This window comes from Anguilla anguilla, chromosome 10, assembly GCF_013347855.1.
Source record: "Anguilla anguilla isolate fAngAng1 chromosome 10, fAngAng1.pri, whole genome shotgun sequence".
NCBI classification, from domain to species: Eukaryota; Metazoa; Chordata; class Actinopteri; order Anguilliformes; family Anguillidae; genus Anguilla; species Anguilla anguilla.
In genome coordinates this window covers 19,529,189-19,554,388 of record NC_049210.1, presented here as the reverse complement: position 1 = coordinate 19,554,388, position 25,200 = coordinate 19,529,189, and the positions used below count along the sequence as shown (strand labels likewise).

Sequence of the window (25,200 nt, the reverse complement as noted above, 5' to 3'; positions counted from 1 at the left end):
CAGGCATCAGCAACAGATTCCAAATGAAAATTCCACACCTAGAATCAACTCCTGACCTTTGGTTAGCTTTCTTGTGCATGAACTAATGGTGCAAAGACACGCAGCTGACTAAGAAACACCCAAGCAGCCAACTGTCCAATTACTTTTGCTTACATAAAATGTTTAAAAAGGACCCACACAGATTATCCAATATGGATACCCTTACATTTAAATACCCTCAAAGTCTTAACCTCATGATCATTGTTTTATTTGAAATCCAACGTGCTTGGGTATAGAGCCAAAATAAATTTTAAAAACGTGTTACCGTCCAAATCTGGTGGTATTCCCAGTTATCCTGGAGGATCCACAGAGCAGTTGGTTTATTTTTTCACCTTGAAATCAGCAACTAAGTCAAACCCAAGAAAACAGCTGATATGTGTTAACTGTATAATCAGCTGCTTTAATTTATTAATTAATGCTGAGTAGCAATGAGAACCTGAATACCCTGCTGCTCTCCAAGGGCAACAGTGAATAACATGTATTTTGACCAGCTGAACTACAAATGGTACAACACAAACACTGAATAAAATAAACTCTCTCTCTCTCTCTCTCTCTCTCTCTCTCTCTCTCTTACACACTTTGTCTCTCATCTTCCTGTCCATGTGTAATGAGCTGGAAGGAGAGGTATTACAGAGCCATCATCAGGTATTAGGGTGATGGACAGGGAGAGTGAGAGGTGCTGGAGCTTGACTATGAAGTCAGGAGTGAAAGGATTAATCAAGCCTCAGAGGATATGGGCTGCTTCGCAAGCTCCCAAAAACACACACACACACACACACACACATGCTCACGCACACACACACACACACACACACACATGCTCACGCACACACACACACACACACAAACACAAACACAAACACACACGTACACACACACACACAAACACAAACACACACACACACAGACACTCCAGCTGGTTGATTCTGATGTGCACCGTCATTTAGTAAAAACATTCGTGCATAATTAGCAATTTATATACTAAAATAATTACAGTGCATTGAGGCATTTTGTTTCTGCATTTACACTTGAAGCAAACTGACGTTTTTTAAAGTTTCCTGGGCAGTCTTACCCAACAGAGCCTGTGTTAATTATTTTATGAGCTGTCTGAATCATCAATTTGTTTCTAATCTCTTCATTTCAATATTTATCATCAATCTATGTGGCATAAGCAATTGATATTTTACTTCAGCAATTGAGGTGAAGCACCTTGGTTAAAGGGATACAATGCATTGCTCCACCTGGGATCTCAGTTTGCAAACCTGCAAGATTAGAAGCCAGGTCCCCTTCCTGCTGTGCCACACTGCTGCTGTGACCCATTCAGCATGCATTACACATGAATCTTGGCAAGGGTTGCAACCCAACAATTATGCTGGAAAGGTAGTGGCCTGTTTCCATGGCTGCGAATATGAGATTCTTTACTGAGCTGCGGTGATTCTCAGAACACACCTCAGCCAAGCATGTGGGACTGTTCCTAGTCTGCTGGCCAATCATCCACAAAGAGAGCTGCGGATCCTCTTGGAGATTTTCAATTAAATGGTGGACAATAAAAAGTATGGGACAATGTGTGCTAAATGTATTAGTTATAAGAGAGGATGTAACACCCTTTGTCTCTGCAGGGAAACGTATCTTTAAAAATTTAAATGAATCAATAAAGTGTATTACAGTTTGGACACAGCTGAAGGACCAGTCTTGGTTTAACTGGATCAGATTCATCTGTTGGTAGAAAGAAAAATGAATGCACTCATAAAATATTCTGGTGTTGCATTAAATATGAATAGTTTGGTAATGCAAAGAATCCATATCACTGGGGTGGGGAGTAGTATGCACCCACCTTTATGAAACTAGGATTCCTGTGTGTTCAGAAGTTGGGTTATACTGCTGTTCCATCAGATAAGTTTTGTATGCAATATACAATATACAATATACACAAAAATAATAAAAAAATAACAATACATGTAACTACAGATGAAAAGATTATAGGTCAGCTTGCTCTATTTTGGCAGCTGTGTAGGGCCGAGTGTTTGTCAGTGCGGGTCATTAAACTCCCAGAGCCAAAATTCTCCCCCAACCGCAGACTGTTTACCTAAGCACTAGCTCAATATTACCACTTAAATTGAGTGCACCGGGTTGTTTTGCATAGCAATGAATGCAATGTTTTCTTACAGCAGCCGTTTGAAAATGTATTCCTTTGCTGTCTGTTGCCCGGGATTGGAATTGCAAATTAATGATACATCGTGTTCGCTTGTCTCTAACAGCTCCATAACAAAAGAGAGGGCTAAGCTCCCCCCTAATGTGCTTATTTGGTAAACTGTGAGACCCCAGTAGTGTTGCTCCAAAAGCAAATCATTGGGCTTGAGGCCTTCCTGAGCCTCCATCTTATCACCTTGCAAAATTTGGGAAGAGGAGGCCATACAGACATACACACGTGCATGCACAAATAAATAAAAAAACTGTTTTATCCCATGAATGTCAATTTCAACATTCAATATTACAGATTTCATGTGGACCTTCACATGTACCAGCAAGAATACACAGAGACATAAATGCACACAAACGGATACAAGGGCATTCAAACCAACATACATGCGCATGCGCATACGCATACGCATACACACACATGCAGTCACGCATGCTGAACATGCTCACATCCAGGAAAGCAGCAGCATTATAATTACTGCCACTGAAATTAAGCCTCTAGTCATATGAACGTATTTGCAATGCATAAATAATATGCAGTACAGTTCCAGTGTATGCTCTGGAGAATGTGAACGGCCAACACACTTCCGGCTCCATAAAGACCTTTTATATCATTAAACTGTATTACTAAATATGTTCTTTTTCTTGCCTGTACAGTGGCAACCATCCTCATTAAACAACTCTTCATTTGTTTGCTTGGTAACTATGGCAGTGGCATTTTACATTAAGAGACTCATTATATATGATTATATAATGCCGAGTTACACATGCATGGGTTAAGATATCCCACCACAAGCAATCCTTTAACAAAAGCTCACTACTCCCAGTATCTCAGCTTTTCAAGGTGGTCTTTACCATCCAATGCTTTCAGGTATGTACAGAACATAATACCCTGTACAGGGTAACAATTTTAAGTTCCAGGAATGTTCTCCTAACATTCTCGTGTTATGGTTATGGCAGCATTAGCTTGTAATGTTCTGTGGGCATTTTTGCAGCAAGTTTTTAAATGTTCCCTGAATGTTTTTTTTTTTTTCCAAATTTATGTGTTCTTTGAAAACATTCTGGTAAAATTTTGACACAACATTCTTAGGTTTGTACAAAATATACTTAGAAGGTTTTCAATGGCATGTTTTTTTAAAATATTTCCAGAACATTTTTTCCAAAGTTATGAGAACGTTCATTGAAAACATTCTTGGAACGTTTCAACACAACATTCTTAGAATGTTTTTACAAAGCATTCTTATTGCCTTTCCCAGCAGCTATGGCTACGTAAAGCGCTTTACAATGAATGCCTCTTATTCAACCATTACACCAATGGTGAAGGCAGCCATGCAAAGCGCTAACCAGCTGATCGGGAGCAATTAGGCATTAGGTGTCTTTCTCAAGGACACTTCAACACTTTTGCCCAGAGAGCCGCAGATCAAACCAGGAACTTTGCAATTACCAGATAGCCACTCTTCCCCCGAGATAATGTCAGTGTATATGATGTGATGTTAAAGTATGTGTGCGGAATCATTTGAATTTTTTTCACGTTCAAGGATACAAACCTAGCATAGAAGTAATTTTTTCTCACCATCCACCCATCTATTATCTATACCTACTCATCCTGAGCAGGGTTGTGGGGGGGTGCTTTTTAAAAGTCAATAGTATTGTAAAAGGACCTCAAATTACCTCAAATACCTCAGAACTGTTTATTCTTATTCTACTGAAATTCATGCTGCCATAATTTGTACTATTTAATATTTGTACTATTTATTATATTTAGCTGAGGTCCAGAAAATGAATGGATTGGAATTAGGACCCTGACAACCAGAAGAAATGATGGTGCAACAGAGGTTGCGGGTAGCTAGCTTGGGCCACTGCAGATGCACTTATCTTTAGATGCATTCTGACCCATTATTATAATTTACTTCACAATAGAAAGTGAGCTGCCTAGCACTTACAGGTGCACAGCTTGCCAACAAATAGAATTTTTTCCTGAGTTCACTGAGTCCCTAAGTCATAAAATAGGGGAAATGCGCTATACTCTTTATTCAGATAATCGAATGTTAACTACCTAGACCACAGGACTGTTAGCCTGGTCCTGGAGAGCCACTGGTTTTTGTTTTCATCTTAAAATCAGAACCCAATTCAGACCCAAGTAACCAGGTGATGCAATTATCTGTGTAATCATCTGCTCTAACTGATTAAATAAGTACAGAGTAACAATTAAAACTAGAAAGGTTACAATTCCTGAAGGAATTTTGTGGGCTTGCTTCAAATTCCAACTGGCACTGTCCTCAAGCCTCAATGCATTTCAATGAGGGTGCATAGCTCAGAAGAAGCAAGAAACCGTCCATACCCACGGCGCACCGTAGCGTTACATATACAGCTGGGGATCAGCAAGTAGCGATTATGTTCCAGGAATGAGTCATATCCTAAAAGTGTCATGAGTAAAACTTGGCTAACTATATAGCTAGCTAGCTATGGCATGTCCTCACCTCTGTAACATTATTTGTTGTCCTCCGTGTGTCCATATATCTGTATCGGTGGTTGTAGCGTCTGTGGGTCCATACATCTGTATCGGTGGCTGTAGCTGTCTGTCATTAGCTCCTACTTCTCATGCAGGATAGCATCCGCACGCGGGTTGTAGCTGTGTGTCCATAGCTCCTACTAATGTGTGCAGGATAGCATCCGTATACGCTAACTAGGTTAACTAAAGTAGGCGAAACGCTAACATGTTAGGGTTACGGTTAGCTAAAGTAATGTTAGGCGATAAAGCTGTGCTTAAAAATCTTGTGCGATTGGAAGTGCGTCCTACTAAAGCGTCGCACTAAACGTCTATGAGTGACCCTCTATGGAGTGACCACAAAAACAGTTTTGAATATTTAAAAAAATCTGAATACAAGCAACAATGTCTGGAACTAGCCGGTCATTTTGGTGTAAAAGTTTGAATGTAGAGCAAAAACTGTAGGACTAGTTAAAACTAGAAAAATGGGTGGAAAGTACAGATAATAAATATGAAAGATATCAAGAGTGGGCAAGCCCACTAACCAGCAGAGCCTATGGTTCTTCAGAACCAGGGCTTCAGACCCCTGAACTAGATAGGCAGTTTACTTTAATCAAACATAATTAGCTAAGGCTGCCGAGCTAGCTAATTAGAGGCCCGGATGCTAATTATTTAAGTGGTTGGGAAGAAAGTTAGCTAGCATTAATACAACAGCAGCTGACTTGTCTATTAAAGTTTTTCTTAAGCATCTATGCATCAGTTATTCCACCACATGATGACGTTTGTATGAAAAATGCATTGTAGTATGCTATACCAGGGTTATTTCTCTTACTATACTGAAGCAAGTATTAGTACAGCATGTGTCTAGAATTTGGCTAACCAAGGATTAAGTCCATCCACTACCACCACCAACACTTCTTGATTGTCTGGATCAATAACATTCTTGTAATGTAAACGTCTCTCATTCTTGTGATTAAAGCCAACTTACATTGTATTCAGAACTTGGGGCATTTTTGAATGATCGTAAGCAGATCTTAGCCTGAATGTTCTGGTGAAAACTATTTTGTTACCTGCGATCAACAACTTCCAAACAAAATTTTAAAAATGTCAGAATGTTCCATCTTTGTTAACATGTACCATTACAGAAACATTCTTGAGAAACCATTTTGTAACCTCCCATCAACAATAACCTGACAACATTCTAAAAATGTTGAAGTCAGAACATTCCATCTTTGTTGATGTGTAACATTACAGGAATGTTCCTGGAAAAAAACATTTTGTAACCTGCCATGAACAATTTTGCAAAAACATTGTAAAAATGTTGCAGCCAGAACGTACTTTGTTAAAATGTAATGTTACAAGGATGTTCTTTAAAAAAAACTGTACTGTGTCCTCTACAATGTCCTCCAAATGCTCTAAGAACATTGCCATCAAAACATTCTGCTGTTACATTGTAAGAACTTATCGAAAATGTTATGTAATGTTATGGAAATGTTCTTTGCTAGACGGGTTGATAGAAGATAGGCTTACAGGGGTGTTTGTGTCATTGCCAGAGGACTGAATCTCTCTGCTCTCTTGCTCTTGTCCTCTGGGATGCAAACCTAATTTATTTCGGAGATAAAACAGAAGAGCCTGCCACCTCCCTGGACTCTATCAGGAGAAAGTATATGATGAAGGAAAAAGACAGGCATGAATTATTCCATTAATTTGGTGATGTTACAAGTGTTGTCGTGCAAGTGCCTGGGAATGATAAAATATAAAATAAAAAGGCACAAATCAATCGAAAAAACTTATCTTTTTGAGGGAGTGAAGCTGTCTCTGCTCATTTTAGTGTAAGAAAAAATGGCTTTGTTGTAACGCAATAAAGCAGGTGTGCGATAAGGCAACCCTGGCTGTCTAGAAATCCAGAAGATTCATGCAATTTCCGGCCTAAAAAAAGAATATGAGTGTTGTTAATTGCCATGACAACCATAGTCCAGTTGTAACCATAGGATAATATATTTAAATACTGAGCAAGAATGAATATGACTCCATGTACTACAACAGTGAAATCAATTTAATAAGTTTAATAGGTAATGGGACTTCTTGTAACCATGCTTGAATGCCTGCCAAGTCATCATTATTCTCAAGATTAATCAAGTACTGAAATATTCACTAAAGAGTCATTAATATCTATGTCTTACAGGGGAGAATCGTACAGGTATTCCGCAGAGGAGAGAATTCTCAAAGTGGAAATTGATTCAATCCATCCTTGCCAAGAAACACTGAAGATTAAACAATGCATTATCGCTGAACATTTTCAAAAAGTGCTTTTAATACATGATTTAACCACATATAATGAAGCTCTGAGCATGCTAGGCACATGTATTAAAGCTCTGAGCGTGCAAGGCACTTGCTCTTTTTGCACCGCACACCCAGGTAACTAATAAGAGGGCTTCATGCTAAATGACTTGCAGTGACATTTTGTTCACACTGAGCTCCACAGCTGCCCCAAACCAAATTGGTATTCAGTGCTCAAAGAACTGGATCTGATTTTCCAAGGATTCTGGTGAGATATGCTGCATCCACTGCGTGTCTTCAAAAAATGTTAATGTGTATTTTCACTTGCTGGTGAAACAAACAGGTTGGCTTGCAGATTTAATCCCTCATTAAATCCTCTGGTTCATAAAATAACAGGCTAAATTACATCCTGCACATTCGCTCAAGGCACTTTGTTCATTCATTTACATATTTGACTATTAATACGCAACTTAAGCCAGGAGGCATAGCGGTGTAGTTGTTAACAAGGTCTGGCTACAAGCAAAAGATTGCAGTTTGCCGACCCAGCAGCTATTGGCTCTTAATGGCACCCTTGTGTGCTTCGGTAAATATCCAGTTGGATATAAGATTTTTGTGAAATGTATCATAATTTTTCCTGGATTAAGGGTCTGCTGAGATATTGGTTGTATTAAATTAACACATGGATCCTGTCACAAATTCTGTCTTACAGCTTTATCTGTACATACACACATGCACATATCAGCAAGTCCTATAGTCCTAAATTCAAAAATACACATTAGTCCTATGGTTTGGGATCAAATTCTAAGCTTGGCCAGAACTGTGGCCACTATCCCTGCATGGCGATGCACAATGGGAGGCAGCATCACTCAGCATTAGGGAGGGTTATGTCAGCCATGTTGTGCACCTAATCGTTCTCTATCAATCCCTGCTGTTTTATCGGATGCCCGAGGTCTGCATGCTAACACTGGACATGCAGTGTCTTCTTCAGACTCCAGTCTGTGCAAGCAGCTGGTGGCACCACATGCTTCAGAGAGCAGGGCTTGCTTGTCTACACTCTTCTGTAGCATTATCATGGCTGCGTGTGATTCAGCATTCCAAATTTAGGAGAAAATGGGGGGAAATGTGTTTTTCTTGTGTTATACTATGACTGTAGGTCACAGAACACAACATTGTTTCCCACTTGATGACATCTGAAATACAGTGTATCAAAATAATATAATAATGCCACAACATTCAAACGTATATTGCTGCTTAAGTATGGAATGTTGTTTTAAGGTTACATCATATCCACTGTTCCCTTGGTACAGATTAGTAAATAATTCCTCAATGTATCTACACACATGCCAGCATGATGACATGAACAAATGTGTGGTATCAACTTAAGTTTGCTGTTAAAAATCAATTCATTATTTGCACGATCTGCAGTTAAATAAATGTTAAGGGTATGTTCTGCAGATGATAGTGATTACTAATGGAAAAATAATAATTCCTATGTCTCGCTTTTCTCGTTTGCATTTTTATATCAGTGTAAAGTAGATTAACTATAAATTCAAATAGCAGAAAAATTATAACATTATAGAATTTTCTGTCCTCAAATGAAATGTGTTCGCTTTAGGGTTTAGATTGTATTATGTAGAACTTTATTGGCCCGAGGACGAGCTCTTGGTTTACTGTCTCTTGCCAAATCTGTAGTTTGTTGGGAACTAAATCAAGTGCTGTAGAGAATTTATTAAATTAGTTTATTTCGCTTATTCAAATTAACACAATATATTTTAAAACAATAATAGAGTCGCTCAGAAGCGTCCCTAAGTAAGCTGCTGTTGGTTACTTAGCAACCAATTCACGCTACACGCTGCGTCACTTCCTATACAGAGAAGGTCTTCAACAAGACGCTACAGCTGGTGAAATCTACAGGACAGAGGAGTCGTGAAGGTTGAAGTTGTCGTCCTCTCCGACGAAATTAAAATAGGAAAGAATTCACTTGGAAAAGAGAAGAGAATAACTTCTAATAACTTTTCGTAAGTGATGGGTCTGTTAATTATTTAGCTTTCTATTGACAGTTTTTGCGTTTTCAGAAAGAGGCTGAAAAAAGAAATGCGACGACTTCATACTACATGCTCCTTACCCTGCGTCATGAGAGCCGAAAGGAACCGAAAAATATAATGCTGGTTCTCGTCGCCTTGGGCGTTGTATTTGTGTTTTGAAAGGTGTGATGACTGGACGGATTATCATTCGACGTTCTTTTTTCGCTTATTTTGCCGGAATGCTAGAAGTTTAAGTTTTCAGTTCGTTGCCGCTGCCGAGGTGACACATTTATATAGAATCTGCTGTGTACCTCGCCACTATGCTCGAGGAGAAGGCGCTACAAAATATACTGTAAATGTTCTGTGTGTGTACTCCAAGAACTGAACTACGTAGTTGATACCGCACATTCAATACAGATGGCCACTTAGCTGCCATGCCTTGTGTGTTCTTTATAGACCTGAGGAATTCGTTTTAGTTGGTTTGGGATGTAGTGGAATACGAGATGTGTATTCTCTATATTATCGCACTTAACTTTTTGAACGCGTATATTTCAGTGACCATCTCCCTCAAGATTGTATATACGAAACGCTTCACTCACAGATAATTATGTTGTGATGTTTTTATTCACCAATCAAAATGCGGCTGCTGCTCTGGATTAATCCTGCATGTTGTTGTTGCTTCAAGGCTGCGTTGTGATATTAAGTTTAATCAGATGCGTGATTATACGCACACACCAATCAGCGCAAACGTGGTCTTTTTAAAAGCAGGACTGCCCCCAAGAATCGCGATGCAGCTCTCTGTCGCTCAGCAGCCGCCGCGCTAAGACGAGCTGTTCTCTGATGTGAGGTCTCTGGTTCTCTCCGCGCGGCTTGGCGTTTTCGGGGGAGTTTCTAGAATGAGCGCAGATCTGGAGCGCGTTTCGCTCAACTCGGCGAACTCCGTGGGCTCCGCCGGGCGTTCGCTCTCCTCCAATGTTAAGAAACTTCACGCTGCGCTCACCGTGCTGCTCAACGATTTTGAGCGGGAGCAGTTCATACACTGTCTCAACGTTTATCACTCAAAGCGCAACGTGTTCGACTTGGTCCAAACTCTAAAAGTTATCCTCAATACGCCGAGCAAACGACAGCTGTTGCCTATGCTGCGCCTGGTCATTCCGCGCTCAGACCAGCTCTTGTTCGACCAGTATACGTCGGAAGGCCTTTATTTGAAATCTGATCTGGTGCCCAGCAATGGCAACCCAGAAAGCCTGGTTGAAGTGCATAATTCAAACAGTGTCCCAGTATCCGCTGGCCACATCTCATCTCAGCCAGAACAGACTCAGTCCTATCCTGCGCCACTCGGAGCCTCTTCGGATACTTTCAGCACCATCAGCGAAGGGACAGTTCCCTTCGCGCCGCTTGCAGGGAGATCGCTCCTCCAGGAAGTACCAGGCGAGATCCGACAGGTTATTCTGAAGCGCAATAAGAGCAACGAGGGTTTGGGGTTCAGCATACGCGGCGGCTCCGAGCACGGCATTGGCATCTATGTGTCCTTGGTGGAGCCCGGGTCCTTTGCCGAGAAAGAGGGCCTGAGAGTCGGGGATCAGATATTGAAAGTCAACGACAAGGTTTTGGACAGAGCTACTCATGCAGAGGCAGTGAAGGTGAGTCTGTGGGTGTGTGTGTGTGTGTGTTTGTGTGAATGTTTGCATGTGTGTACTTGTGCGTGTGTATGCACATATTTGTACGCATGTGGGTATGTGTGCGTTTGTGACTGTGTACCACATTGTGCTTTTGTGCTTGCTCTGAATTATCTCTGTAGTATGACCACAGTTTTATCTTTGAAAGGTTGGACCCCAGGTTATTTGGTACATTCTTAGTACATTAATTTTTTCCCACTATCAATCCTGGAGTGTGGGGCATCTTAATTTCGGTTCTTTTCATTTCAGTACTGACTGATGTATAATTTCTGGATTGTTGTCTCAAGATATTTTGTGTCTGTTCCCAGAAGAGATGTAGTCATCATTGTAATTGCTTCTGTAGTGCAAAGTGTTATATTAAATATTATATAGAATGCCCTGTCATAGCACTTGTATGAGCTCCCTCGTGTGTGTACTAGAGGTTCACTCTTGTATGGATATACAGTACACTCAGGGCCAAACTCACATTGATCCAGTGTGTAGCATGACATGCAGTCTTCTTTATACATCCACCAAAGCTTATGTGAAAATCACTGGCAAAGGCTTGGGCGTTGTTTCAATCAGATTGACTCCCTACGCTCAGTTGAACTTCACCATGTATCTTGACACAGCATTGATTAGAATGCCTAACCCTAAAACTGATGTAGGTAAAACTGGCTTTCAGCTTTTGTGTGTTTATTTGCTGTTTGCTTGTTTATTACAAGCAGGTCATGCATAATAATTCAAATATGCATTGCTAATAGTGAACTGTGCTGTATAGAGCAGTGCACTGCAATGTAACATCAGTGTCATTGAAGCATGGTAGTTAAATAACTACTTATTTGTGACTTCTGTGGTAGTGAAGTGTAGTGAGGGAACAAACCTGAAATGTAACATACAGCTGTATGAATTGCTCTGCATAAAAATTCATTGAGCGAATATGAATCATGTGTAATGTACTGTAAGTTCCCTAGATTGATTTAAAATGACATAATGCATGTTTAAAATGATTCCTGTGTCATAATGCCTTTCCGTTGAAGTGAAAGGAGGTTACGTTAGGCAGTTTAAGATTGAACAAAATTAGTCAACCCTGATTATTCATCCCTTGAGCTCAGCTAATTTTTCTGTGAACTGTAATCATGAGCTCACTATGTTTGCATTTTTTCTGTGGCAGTTGTGGTTGTGAGCAGAACACCCTGACATGTTTCTGTTCAATGAATACTGATTAATTCATTCAGTGGGGCCTCTTCTGTGAACAGACTGATTTAGTGGTGTTACTTCTTGTATCTCATCTAAAATAACCCCTTTCTTTAGTTATCTCTGAGCTATATAGCTCTCCGTTGACCCGTGTTTAAATCTGAACCATAAATTGTGATTTTCTCTTCACTAGTTTACATGTTTGTGGTACATACAGTACTCTGATTTATGTGTAATGGTAAATGCTTCTTTTGCAATTTCTTACCCTTTTACGCTATCAGAAATTGCTTATCTGTTTTAGCTGCAGCTGCACAGGGAATTTTTTTCAGTTTAAACCAAAGCTTAGTGCATCTGGTCTCCCCAAACCACTTGTGATGGCAGGAATGCTGGAGATTCTGAGATGCTTTCATTCTCAGGATCACAGCTGTACTGAGAACAAATCAAATGAGTTGTCCAAGGCTTTGAAAGATAGACGCTCCATCTATCCTTGGTTGCTTGTCTCATGACCTAGGGACACAATTTTTTTCTGGGGCATGTGAACCAAAATGATTTGATCCCGCATTGCCATTTAGTCTAAATCCCCCCAGGGTCACGGTACACTTTGGATTGTCCCTATCATCTGACTAATTGTACAATTAGTGATCAATTGTGACCCTGATAAAAGCATTTAGTTAACATGATATACCGAGCGAAAGGAAGGAATGTGACGTGGATAGAATGTCAAACGCAAAAAAGTCTTTGAGTGACCGTCTGCAACAACAGTGTCTTCCCGGTACACTGCACAATGACAGAGTCGGCTTATTTTTGCACAGTTTTCAACAAATCTATATACGTGCAACAAAGGACAATAGACTGCCATTTGACAAAAAGCATCAAAGGCACAGCCTGAAATAGACAATAATGGGGATTCTTCTGTCAATGGAAAAAAAAAGTTAATTGAGCAACAGTCATCCATAATTTGAGGGATACATTTTTGATACCACTTGAACATGTTGGAAAATCTCAAATTGTGTGCATTTTTAAATAATGCATGTAAGAAATGACAGAGCTGGTCTAATCAGTTGACAGCATGTCTGTGGTCACAGACAAGTCAGCAATTGAAATGGACTATTATGTTTTGCGCAATCTATTTGTTGTGCAACGAAAATCAGTTGCATCCAATTTAAATGCTATCCATGCTGTCACCGTGTGCTTTCATGCTGTAAATTGCAGCTCAGCCACAGATAGCATCAGACAATTCCTGTTTAACTTTTAAGTTGATTTCAACAATATAACTGCATTTGTTTCAGAGAATGCAAGTAACTGGTTGATATCACACAAGAAAACCCTCAAGGTTTGATGCCAAATGCAGTTCATTTGTCTTGTAATGCTCATATTGTGCACTCGCAAGTGGCATTTGGGTTGGCAGTATCCCTAGAGTTGATAAATTCCTCATCATAATAAATAACAGGCATGTCCAAGCATGCAGAAAGTTGTGCTGTACGGCACTTCTAAGGAGAGCGATTGAGCAAGGTTCAGACTTTACATTAAAAAGTGAATGCGTGATAGAGCAAGGTTCAGACTTTACAGGTACAAAGTAAAAGCGTGATAGAGCAAGGTTCAGACTTTACTGTAAAAAATAAAAGCGTGATAGAGAAAAGTTCAGACTTTACTATAAAAAGTAAATGCGTGATAGAGCAAAGTTCAGTCTTTACTGTAAAAAGTAAAAGCGTGATAGAGCAAGGTTCAGACTTTACAGGTACAAAGTAAAAGCGTGATAGAGCAAGGTTCAGACTTTACTGTAAAAACTAAAAGCGTGATAGAGCAAAGTTCAGACTTTACTGTAAAAAGTAAAAGCGTGATAGAGCATGGTTCAGACTTTACTGTAAAAAGGAAAAGAGCGGTAAAGCAAGGTTCAGACTTTTACTGTAAATAGTGAAAGAGTGATTGAGCAACGTTTAGGCTTTACCGTAAAACGTAAATGCACGATAGAGCAAGGTTCAGACTTTACTGTAAAAAGTAAAAGTGTGGTAGAGCAAAGTTCAGACTTTACTGTAAAACCATTCAAAAAAGAGCATTTAGTATTCTGCTGTACTTTACCATGCAGTACTTCAGTTTATACTCCAGATTTGTGGATCTGGAAATTGACATTACACTGCTCTGTGGCAACCTTGATGGTCATGAAGAGTTTACAGAATATGGCATCCAATTGAAAAGAAGCTATTACTAGGAGTACGCTGAGTGCTTATTTTTCTCTGAAGATAATCCAGTGGTAGTGTATTTTGGAGAAGGAAGACCACACAGAGACAACAATGTCTTGTGGCCTTGTGATATTGAGTAACGTAAATCTGAGGTGTTATTAACATAACCTAATTTTAAGGGCCCTTTTTGGATTTCTAGATGCAAGTTCCTGTGTGTGCGTCACCACCAGTGGAAAATAGCATACTGCATAAAGGAGCAATTTAGGAACGTGAACACATTGAATCGATATTGCTACAATAATGCCATCGTGAGAAGGTGTCAAATATGGCATTTTTTAAAAATTAAGGATTGACGCTTTAACACTATAAAGGCCAGAGCCAACGCCATCGGGCGTTTGGACTTTAAAATGTAAATTACTCCAACACCAAAAATGCAATACTCTCCTCCTTCCACGACTTTTCCGAAATATCTGGGCTTAAAATAACTGTGTTGTTCGAATTCTAAAAAGTTTTCTCATTACAGAAAAACAGGCATTTTGTGCCATTTTCTTCACAAAACCCCCTTGCCAGACAATAGGTAACAGGTGCTGATACCCAGGTGTGAATGGGCTGCTCTCTCCTCTGGCTCGCTATTCAGCAACTGAATGACCACAAAATGAATTCACTGCAATCATTTGACGAAGATGATTTATTTTGATTATTGACTTCAGCATGGGGATCAGTAATTATAGGCATAGAAATGATGGGTTTATAACTCCGCAAAAATAAAACCTCCATACTTTCAGTTTTTCACTGAAACGCAGACTTTGGATAAACTCTGAATAGACTACAGGATGGCAAAATCATGCAGGCGAATGGGACCAGAGGAAGCACTGGAATCACTGATGAATGACTTCATCATGGACCTGTCATGCGAGCTGCATGAAAATTACATGAAGTCGGAGACAGAAGCAGCAGCCGCCAGAGTGGCCCTATGTTGCAGCATCACCTCACACACCCATCTCTCCTGGGAAGAAAAGGCAGTGCCAGGTCAGCAAATGCAGTCAGAATAAGGCTAAATGCTATTGGAATGCTATTGATTTGTGTGCGGTCCCTGCTCACACAAACAACCAGAGTTGTGCTTTCCTTATGGAATTGATGAGTAAAAGGGGAGAGACTGCACATGTGTAAAAGCTCAATTGAAATCGTGTTAGCAAGAGAAGGGAGAAGCGAGCAGAATTCATTATGACTGAAGAAATGACTTTCTTAAATATTGCACTTTTATTGCAAATTGTATTTCTTTAACTACTTTCTCCATTTTGCGTTTTGCTGGTTTTGCACATTTTTGCGCTTTTCTCTTTGTGCCTGTAATACGCCATGGCGCATGTTCTCTTACCTATATAACAAAACCGATATAAATTAGAAATAAAAATGTTGAAGATGATACAGCCGTGTACTTTATATCAAGAAAATGGTTTTGCAACATAATTTTCATGATCTTTATGAAATTAGGTCACTGTGGGTGCTGGAATCGATGCTGTAATGCTGGATGAGCCTGATGCCACTGGGCATCTGGCTTGGTGGTTTAAGGTAATAAAAAAAAAACATGGCCGTTTTTGTGTTAAAGTAATATCAAAAGCATGGTTCAACAGACAGCCCAGTGCAGTCAAATGAACTAATACCCATTGCATCAGAATACCCAAAGAAGTTACTGAGGAAGTGATGATATGCATTCCAAAAGAAACAATGGTTCTTTCGACTAAATTATGGGCACACTAACATGGCACTGCATTGATACTCGAGGAGTTCTGGAACAGAGACGAAAACATCATTCCAGATATTGTGCAGAAGGGAAAATGATACTTGTTCCTTCCAACCAACTCCATTGTTGCAGAAAAATGTGTCTCTTCCTGTTGGCAAGTTTATACTAAGCACTGCCAAAGAATGACAGAGGAAACAAAACAACTGACTATGATAAAATCATGAAGTTCAATTTGCATTCATATTTCCTTTGAGTTCATCTATTTTAAGCTTTCTTTTTTAAAACTACACACCACTACAAACTGTTTAATTGCTATGGTGAGTATTTAACCATTTTTATCCAGGTATGATAATAGTATAATTTATTTATAAATCAAGAAAAGCATTACTGCTCCACTCTGTAAAACACCGTGCTGCGTGTCTGCTGTTCTATATACTGAAAGCAGCATGTGACCGTGTGGGCCATTGCTGTCAGTCATTGTCTGTGTGGCAAGTTAATGGCAAGTGATATAAATAGCCGGGGAGGGGCAATTTGATAATTGACTGACAAGACAGATGGATCGACCTCTTGCTGAGGATGAAGTGAAGTGCATGAGAGAAAACTTCCCTTGATGAACTGGTGTCCATAGTCATGACCTAATCGGGATACTGTCTGTCCTGTTCATGTACAAAACATAGCCATGGACAAAACACTGCTAAAATCCTACTGATGCTTTCTATTTGCAAGTCAGCAAAACCATATTGAAAATGAATATACTGGTCAAGGAGGGAGCACTGTTGTCTTTCAGCAATTCACTAAACTGTTTAAAGCCTATATAAAAGTTTATGCTCTAGGCCTATACTTCACACCGTATTCAATGAAGTCAGCAAATATCAATGCACTGACCATGATGACATTAATCCACAATACACCAATCTTGTTTGTTTTAACATGATATTTTAACACATGGCAGAGTGGGTCTCCTGTTGCAGACCATTGATGTAGAGCCTACTGGCATTTCCCCCAAAGGTTTTCACTGTTTGAAAGTGATTTTGCCTGGGCAGTGAGAGTTTTATACCTTTGTATGGTGGTGTAGACCCCAGCGCTAGTTTGAGTTCATGCAGAGGATTGCTCTGGCAGCAGCCGTACCAGCCGTGTGCTATCGGGGACACTCGTGCTTCCGTCCAGCATCACAGACTCCATAATTGCATCATAAAAGAGATGAAAGCCTAGGTCATGTGATACGGGACGCATGAGGGGATGCTCGTCGGCTACGCCGTACAGGCTCACAGACAGCGAGAGAGGGGCCAATGGGGGCTGGAGGGAATTTTTAAAAAATTACCTGCGAGAAGGAAAGAGGAGAAGAAAGAGGAACATGTCTTTGGTTAGTGCAGTGTTGTACGGCAGGGACGAATGCTGGACACGTGGAGGTTGCCTGATGAGATTCGGAGGCTGGGCTCGGAGTTTCTGGTGAGCGTTTTTTGTTTCTGATCTTGTGAAGTCGCTCTGCCGTTCCAGAATCTGCCGTGGGATGTTCTCTGAGTCTGCGTCCTCCTCGCAGTCGAACTGTAGAAAGGAGACTGTGAGCCGCTGGATAGAGGGGTGGGGGGTGGGGGGGGGGCATGGGGGCGTTGTTGGGGGGGGGGGCAGGGGTATGGGCAGGGGTGAGGCACAGCAGGTTGCTTCTAGTCCTGTCTTACCTTCAAGGGACGGAGCTTGAAAAACCAGTAACATACCCCTCGGTACGATGTGTCCTTGCCTAAGAAGCTCTTATGAAACAAAGAGAACCCGGTGGGTTCACTCTCAGACACATCTCTTTCTTCCTGGCTGAAAACGGCTGTTTTTCCGCACTGCCGAGCGCTTTGAGGCGTCTGTTTGTTTGCCTGGTCCCGAGCAGAGGATTATGAAAAATTGAAAAAGCATTTGGCCGTGCTTCCGCTGGCAAGGCCAGACGCAGATCCGCTAACAGAGCCTGGAATGAGAGCTGTGGGCGGGTCTGAAGTGGAGGGGCCAGCGTTATTTAAACAGAGCCAGGATTCCGCCCTTTCGAGCGAACGCCTGACGTTTCCGCAATCGGGCTGAGTGTCCGCGGGTCCTTCTGGCTGCCGAGCAGCTGCGTTTGCGTCCGTCCCCCGCGCGCGGTCGCGGGCCCCGGAAGCTTCTGCCGTCGGAGCGCCGGGCCCCGCTGGAGACCGGGGTTTAAATGGCGGGTCCGTTGGGAAGGGGGGGGGGGGGTGTGCGGTCTCACCAGTCTCGCCCATAAGTTCCGATGTGCCTGCAGTGCGGAGGAGTGCGCTCTGCTCTCGGGCTAACTCGCGTCCTCCATTACGGCTCCATTTTGGGGGGGTGGGTAGGGGGTTGTGGACCGGTTCTCGAAACTGTTTTTTTTTTTGTGTGTGTGGGGAGGCAGATCCAGTTTTTCTGTATGTGTAATGAGTAGATAACACGTGCCTGTCTCTCCATCCTTTTGATAGGCAGTCTTACTTGACTGGGCCGATCTTCACCCTCTTTCTCACGCACGGGCTCTATCCGTCTGTCTTTCACACATGCAGACATGTTGGTGCTCCCATGCACATGCAAGCACACGCATGCGCAGAAATCCGCATTCACTCATTGACGAGTACATGCTGAACAGACCATGTAAGCTCAGTCTTATTCTCACTCATTTTATCTTTATCTTTTTTGTCTTTATCTCTCCTTTATCTGTTTGCCTGTTCAATCTGCCCTGTCTAAAGAGTACAGTGACAAGTGACTGAACACCAGCCACAGAGCACCATTCACTCCCCCCCCCCCCAAACACGTTGTGTTCCATGCACGTTCAGATAATACCCCCTTGTGTTCACTAAACAAACGGAGCCCTAGCTCCTTGCCTTGCCGAAAGGGACCAGGCCTCTCAGTTATTCATGGGTTCCATTCCCTTCCTTATTATGAGCTGAATAATTCATAAAAGCTTTTAATTAAGCCGACGGAGTTTACGGCGGGGTACCAGAAAGCCTGGCCTTCCCGATATTCATCTTCCCTCTGCGCTCGGATCAGATCAGAGTGGATTTGGAGGGAGAGCGATTCTGGGGGAGGAGGGCTATAAGTAGAGAAAGTAGAGTACGCGGAGCCCCGTTTCTGCTGTGTGATAAACCCGCCCTCCTCTCTCTGCACCTGCAGCCCCTCCCTCTGTCATCCTCCCCTCCTCTCCTCCTCCCTGTGTGCTTTTTTAAAACCATTTCTTATCCTCAATTTTTTTTTCTCGTAATTTGGAGCATCCGGTCTTATTAGTGGGTCAGTGTAGTTGCTGCAGTGTCTTTCATTACGGGCAGAGCGCAGGCTAGTTCGCCGCACACTCCCAGCCGCTGCTTCTTTTACCGCCACGGTCCTGTCGGACAAGCCCGGCGGGTTTTCGCGTCAGGGCAGCACGCTCCGCGCGCGACTTGCCGCTTCGCCCGGAGGAGCCGCCTGCTCGTTACGAGACGGGGAAAATCCCGCGGAACGTAACCCCGTCCTTTCGCTGCGAGGTTCTCGGGCCATTCGCGCCCCGCCCTGCTCCGCATGGCCACTGGCCGCTGGCCTCGGCCGACGCCGACCCCCGCCCGGACGCCATCGCCGCGCCGGACCGGCGCTTTAACGGGACGAGCCGCCAGGCAGCCCCTTCCCAGCTTCCCTTTTTTTTTACGAGCGTGGCTGGCGGTCGGAGGTTTAAAAGCGCCGGGGTTCTGTTTTCTCGGAGGGTTATTGTTTCGCGTTCGTCTCGGCGCGGCGCTCTCTCTCTCTCTCTGGGCTCCGTGTCAATGGCCCTCACTCACCGCCCACATAAAAGGGACAGCTTACATTAATTAAATATCTCCGCCGGCTTCCCGCGCCAGCTCCAGGCCAAATTTACATTCCACTTTAATTGCCCCGTTGTTTTACAGCGGGGCTGCGTGCTCCGTGAGTAACTCCGCCCGCGCGCCGAACTGTCGGGACTGTCACACTATGAAATGTGTAGAGCTCCGCTGTCCGTCACCCCTGCTGCAAGGAAACGGAGACATTTTCTCATAAATTCGGTGATTTTTTTGCGGGGTGGGGGGGGGGGGGCAGTGGAAAGGGGGGGGGCGATGGGTTTGTGAATTATTCAAAGACAGAGAGAGGGAAACAGATTCATTTGTTTCTGTTGTGCGAACAAAAGGGCAAGATGTAATGAACAGAGCAGCGTAGAAATGTTTTCCATTTGTAATTTATAAATTGAACATTTTGAACAGGGCTCAAATTTATTTGGCCATTCTGTAAAAAAGGATGCTTAATAAATATTCCTTTCATACTCATAATGTTTATTCTGAACAGTCTTTGAGTAACAAGAAAATGCTAATAAAACAGTGTATTCACAAACACATTAACTGGACTCGCCTAACTGCGTTTGTGATAAAAAACATAAATGAACAGAATTTACAGTTATTGTGAGCAAACATTGGATGTTTATTGGAGTCTCCCCGCATCCACAGTCCGTTGCACCAATGTGTATTTTCACCATCCCATCTGTCCATAAACAGACAATCACAAGCCACCTCCCTGTTTGCATCGTCAGTGGTTTTTTGAGACCAGTGCATCCCGAACCCTTTGCGGCCACCCCTTTGCAACTACCCCTTTTATAGCACAGTAGTTTTAATGTGTTCCTCCACAGTCTGTTCTCTTTGCTTAACTGAGGTGTGTGTCACGCGGGGTACCTTCTGGCGAGTAATTAGGCCCCGATTGGTGATTAGCATGGGCTGCTTAATATCTGCATGGCTGGCCCATGCGTTATGCATGGAGATGGTTGCTCTCTGGGTTCGTGTGGGGGGCTGTGTGGCGAACACGGACAGGGGATCGCCAATTCAAGATTCAAGATTAACTTTATTGTCCCACAAAGTGGAAAATTTGGCTTGGGCTTTCACCCGTGCTACAGCCGTAAAAGACAAACATTCCACATACAAAAAAAAACATACAAAGATGTTAGTGAATGAAAACATACAGCGAGGTTCCTAAAAGCACCTATAGACAAACAGAAAAACAAGCACATTGTTAAAAAGAAACCGTGCCGATCGTGGGAGCGCCTTCCTCAAAGCGCCACGCTCCGGGTTCGAGTGACCACCTGACCCCCCCGATCACCTCCCTGAGCGAGTTCGCATTCACCCCGTCACTTCCTGTCCCCCTCACACCCACCGTGTCCTCCAGAGCGCTTTCCAGAAGGAGAAGAGCCATTCTTGCCATGAAAATAACAATCTCCCTTCAGGCTAGGGTCACGTGACTGGCGCACTGGAGCGTGTCACACCGTGGCCAAATCCTCATTCTGGGAACAAACAGACCCCCCCCCACCTCCCACCCCCCACCCCCCCACAATTTTTTTCCAGATGATGCATGATTCATATAAATGAGAATCCATACAAGGAGCAAAATAGCGGGGAAAATGATTTCCAGGACGATGAAAGGTTGCGTAAGAGTTTGAATGATGAGACAACCATTATAGATTGGATCCCTTTCCTTTAGTGCTTTTAGTATCATCTGACTGAACTGCAGGAAGCTTTAGATGCCATTTGCAGGAAAGCAAAAGGGCCTGATTCGTCAGAGAGGCGTTTCTCGCTGGATAGTGTAGGTTGGGGCGAGATGACTTGGAGCGAAGGCTTTTTAGAATGGAATTTTTGTGATCCACTGCAGTAATCCATGCAGTTGGTAGCCACTGGAACGAAGAGCTGGGCAATCATTTATGAAAAAGTAGATCCAACTGCATTTAGCTGTACGTGGCATCTGTTTGCCATGTACATGCGCTTGCACAAGCACACACAAATGCACAGTGCTCACAAAATCACACAGTGCCCACAGGCCTTACTACATATGGTCCAGATCCACAGCTGTGGATCACTGCATCCCAGCTCAGTATGTGCAGAGGGCAGGAGTTCAGCACATACAGTGCCTCTGAGAGTCCAGGTCCCCACAGTAATAACGTACAGAGTTCGGAGCATCTGCTGTAGTTCACACTTCTTATTATTTAATGACATTCATAAAGTCTCCCATTCAGTTTCAGTACTGACTAATGAATCTGATTATACCTGAAGTCTTCATTGGCAAGTTTGCCATCCAAAATATGGAATTTAAGTGCTTTGCTGTTTAATTCATTTCTATAAATATCATATCAAGGCATATTTTCCTTTATGTTGCTTCAGGGGCCCGCGGATGCCAGGAGACCCATAATATTATACTAACAGAGAGGATATGACTCCACAAAACACAGTGGTGGGGGGGGGGGGTGACATCACAAATGGCAAACTGTGACATCACAATCCAGGTGCAGGTCTGGGAAAAAGGAGGACAATGCGGCAGTTCCCTGCTGCGAAATGTTCGACACGTCGGTACAGACAGTGCATGAAAGAGAACACTGTTTGTTTTCCTGTGCCGCCTCCCCTTGCCGTATGGTGATGACCCATATTAATAGGTGCGCAAAAATAATTGTTCCTTTCAGCATAGTATTAGAAACAACTATGAGGTATTGATTTCTGCCCGTGTTTTCTTGACAATGACAAACTGTGACCTCGCCAAGCGAACAGCCCCAGCGACTCCTACCTTCCGGTCGGCCCCCGAGCCTAACCGGGGATTTGGTCTGCGACGGAATTATTGAACAGACAGGTTCACCTCGCTGGGAAAGCTGTCCGTGCGCGGTAGCGCGCCGCTAGATCTTCACTCTCGCGTCCTTCAATTAACTTCACGTCTCTCTCGCTCAGTCTCACCGTCTCTCCCTCCGCTCCTCTCTCTCCCCTGCTCGCTCCCCGCCTGCTCCCGTCCCTTCTTCTTCCTCCTCCTCCCCGTCTGAATTCGGGGAAGACCAGAGTTTGTTTTGCCCCCGCGCTCGTTCAGAATGCTAAGCCGCTCCCTCCCCAACCGGAGAGACGTATCTGAAATTCCGCTCCGGTATCGGAACAGGGCTCAGGGTACAGAGACCGCCGGCAGCAATATTCGCTTTATATATTTAGAAGGTCTCCATTGATTGAGGTGGGGTGGAGGGCTGGGGGTGGGGGGGGGGGGTCGGTAGGGGCAGCGAATCTCATCTGATTTATTTAGCGTGACGAAGATGCTTATTAATGTTTCCATATTCTGGCTCTGGTTCCGGGGCTGCCGGTCAGCGTGTGGTGACAATTCAATTCAGAACAAACCCTGGGGGGGTGCTTCAGCGATGAGCACAGAAAGATAATTGTGTAGATATGGGGGACAGCGGCGCCAGGGGTTTCGCTGTGTTCGACCAGGCCCAGGGGAACTGTGGGTAAAGTGGGCCTGGTAGCCATCAAGTTTATTGAACAATTTGTTTTAAAAAGGGAGCATGCACATTAAAAAACATAATGTTAAAATGTGCCAGACTTAGCCATTAGGGCTAATTTTCATCTGTAGTCCCTAGGCAGGTTGATGAAAACATTATAAATAATAATTCCTCACATAATGGCACATAATGGCACACAAACACACAGTAAAATGTCCGTTGTTAATAACAGATAGCATTTCGGCCCACTCATTGGGTGGGTTATTCGGTGGGACAAAATGTTGTCTGTTAGAGTTGAATTAACACTGTCTGAGTTGAATTAACACATTGGACATTTTACTGCGTAAGCATGAGCGGTCGTTCCCGCCTTAATTTCAAAGTAGCGCAGGGAGCCGCTGCGCCCCCTTTGAGCCGCGGTGGCGTTTCCCTCATTTTGCGGATCTTCATTCCCTCCGTGTCCCGGGTCTTGCGTCAGCACCTTACGTCAGCCAATCAGCCTCGAGCCCCGATTAGAGCGTCGCGCGTTTACGTTTCACAGAGCGTTTTCCGATCGACCTTAGTCGTAATTAATCTAGCTAACTGAGTTTTTGTCTTCTTTTAATTTACGCTCATTGCCGCGGCGTCGTCCGCGGCTTCCTCTTTTCGTTTTTCCCTGTTTTTTTTTTTCTGCCTGGTGAGGCCCCGCGGTCTCTGGGGCCATTTTGTATTCTTCGCAGTCAGATTTTCAGGCTTCGTTGCTCTCGGAGTCCCGGCCTGCTTCCTTTTTTTCGCTGGATCTCATCTGGTTATCTTCGAGCTGTTTGACAAGGGACGCCGCCAGCGGGCTGTCACTTGCCGTTATGCTGGAGCGCCACCAAATTCTTTCCCGTGCCATTTCGGCGACGTAGAACTCACACAAAAAAAAAATCCCCCCTTGGCGTAGTCAGGGCGAGTTTGTCGGGGCAAGTGTCCGTGTGTCTGGATGGAGTCCTGTTGACTCATTTACTGAATGCAGGGTGACCTCTGTCTGACCTCCAGCGGTGCTGCTCTTTGATTAATGATTAGAGGTTTACCTCAGAGTTTTCTCTTAAGGGGTCAATAAGCATTTAAAAATGAACTGCCGAGGATAGCCATCGGTTGTCTACGCGCCAGGCATGCACACGCTCGCTCCGAGCGACTGCGCCTCGGCTCGTTTGTAATTCCGTGGCGTATACGTGCCGAGTGCAGCCCCCGGGGCTCTCATTTTCTCCGATAACACCACAGGAGCCTGTTAAACACGGCTCTCTCCCCGCCACCGCTCCGTGGTCAACCAGCAGGGCTGTAAACAGCTTCCTGTGAAATTACACCCGCCGTAATTTAAAACGTTGCCCCGTTACTTTGTTCATTTGTTTCTCTGTCGCGCCGTAAGATGTGATTGGCTGCGTGAAACCTGCATTTGTGCCCCGAATCCTCCATGTTTTATGCATGCGCTGCGGTCCTAGCCTGGGGCGGAGCTTTCCGAGACGTGCTCTGTCTGCTCCCGCTGGGCTCTCAGGAGCTTCTGTTGGGTTCTGTGCGTTTCCGTCAGATTCCATTGTGTTCTGTTGAATTAAGTTTGATCCCGTTTGGCTGCGCCGGGGCTCCGTTTGGACTGTGGAATATGTTGACGCCTTGAGGGAACAGTGTACATGGAACAGAACACAAGCTGAGAACCCTCTCTCCACATGGCAGGGGATGGCAGCAGGAGTCCCTGGTACAGCATTTAATACAAAGCAGGAGCGGGCAGTGGCCTGTTTTTCTGTTGTAGCAGGACTGATGGAAGGAGGTCTTAACCCCAGACTGGACGGAGCAAACCTTTCAATAATAATTGCCAAGTTATTTGAACCGATCAAAATGATTTCCTCTTTACAGCAAAATGCTATGATTGTTGAATCAGTGAACCATGTTAGCACCACATACATAGGCCCACTCTGCTGTTGGTGCTTTCTGGCATATTTAAATCAGAATAACATGCATTTACCTCCATAAAAAATAGATTTATGTTCCTCGTTAATGTGGACTATGTCTTTGTGCCTTTATTGCTTTGTTTTTGAAGGATACGCAGAGATAAGCACTATCTTCATTGGTTCAGCAGAGCTTTTCCTTTCAGTTTATAATGACAAATGTTTATTTCTGAATGAAGCACTCATATTAATCTCCATCTAAACG

General features: G+C 43.3%; 1 protein-coding gene across 2 annotated transcripts in view; it reads left to right on the top strand.

Annotated features, from left to right (window-relative positions):
- The first annotated feature begins 9,926 nt into the window (after positions 1-9,926).
- whrnb (whirlin b) overlaps positions 9,927-25,200 on the top strand; it is an 81,208-nt gene continuing 65,934 nt past the window's right edge. For both annotated transcript variants that reach the window (XM_035435574.1, XM_035435575.1), the window contains exon 1: positions 9,927-10,673. In XM_035435574.1, the coding sequence (XP_035291465.1) occupies positions 9,927-10,673 (747 nt within the window). The remainder of the gene's footprint in view (positions 10,674-25,200) is intronic.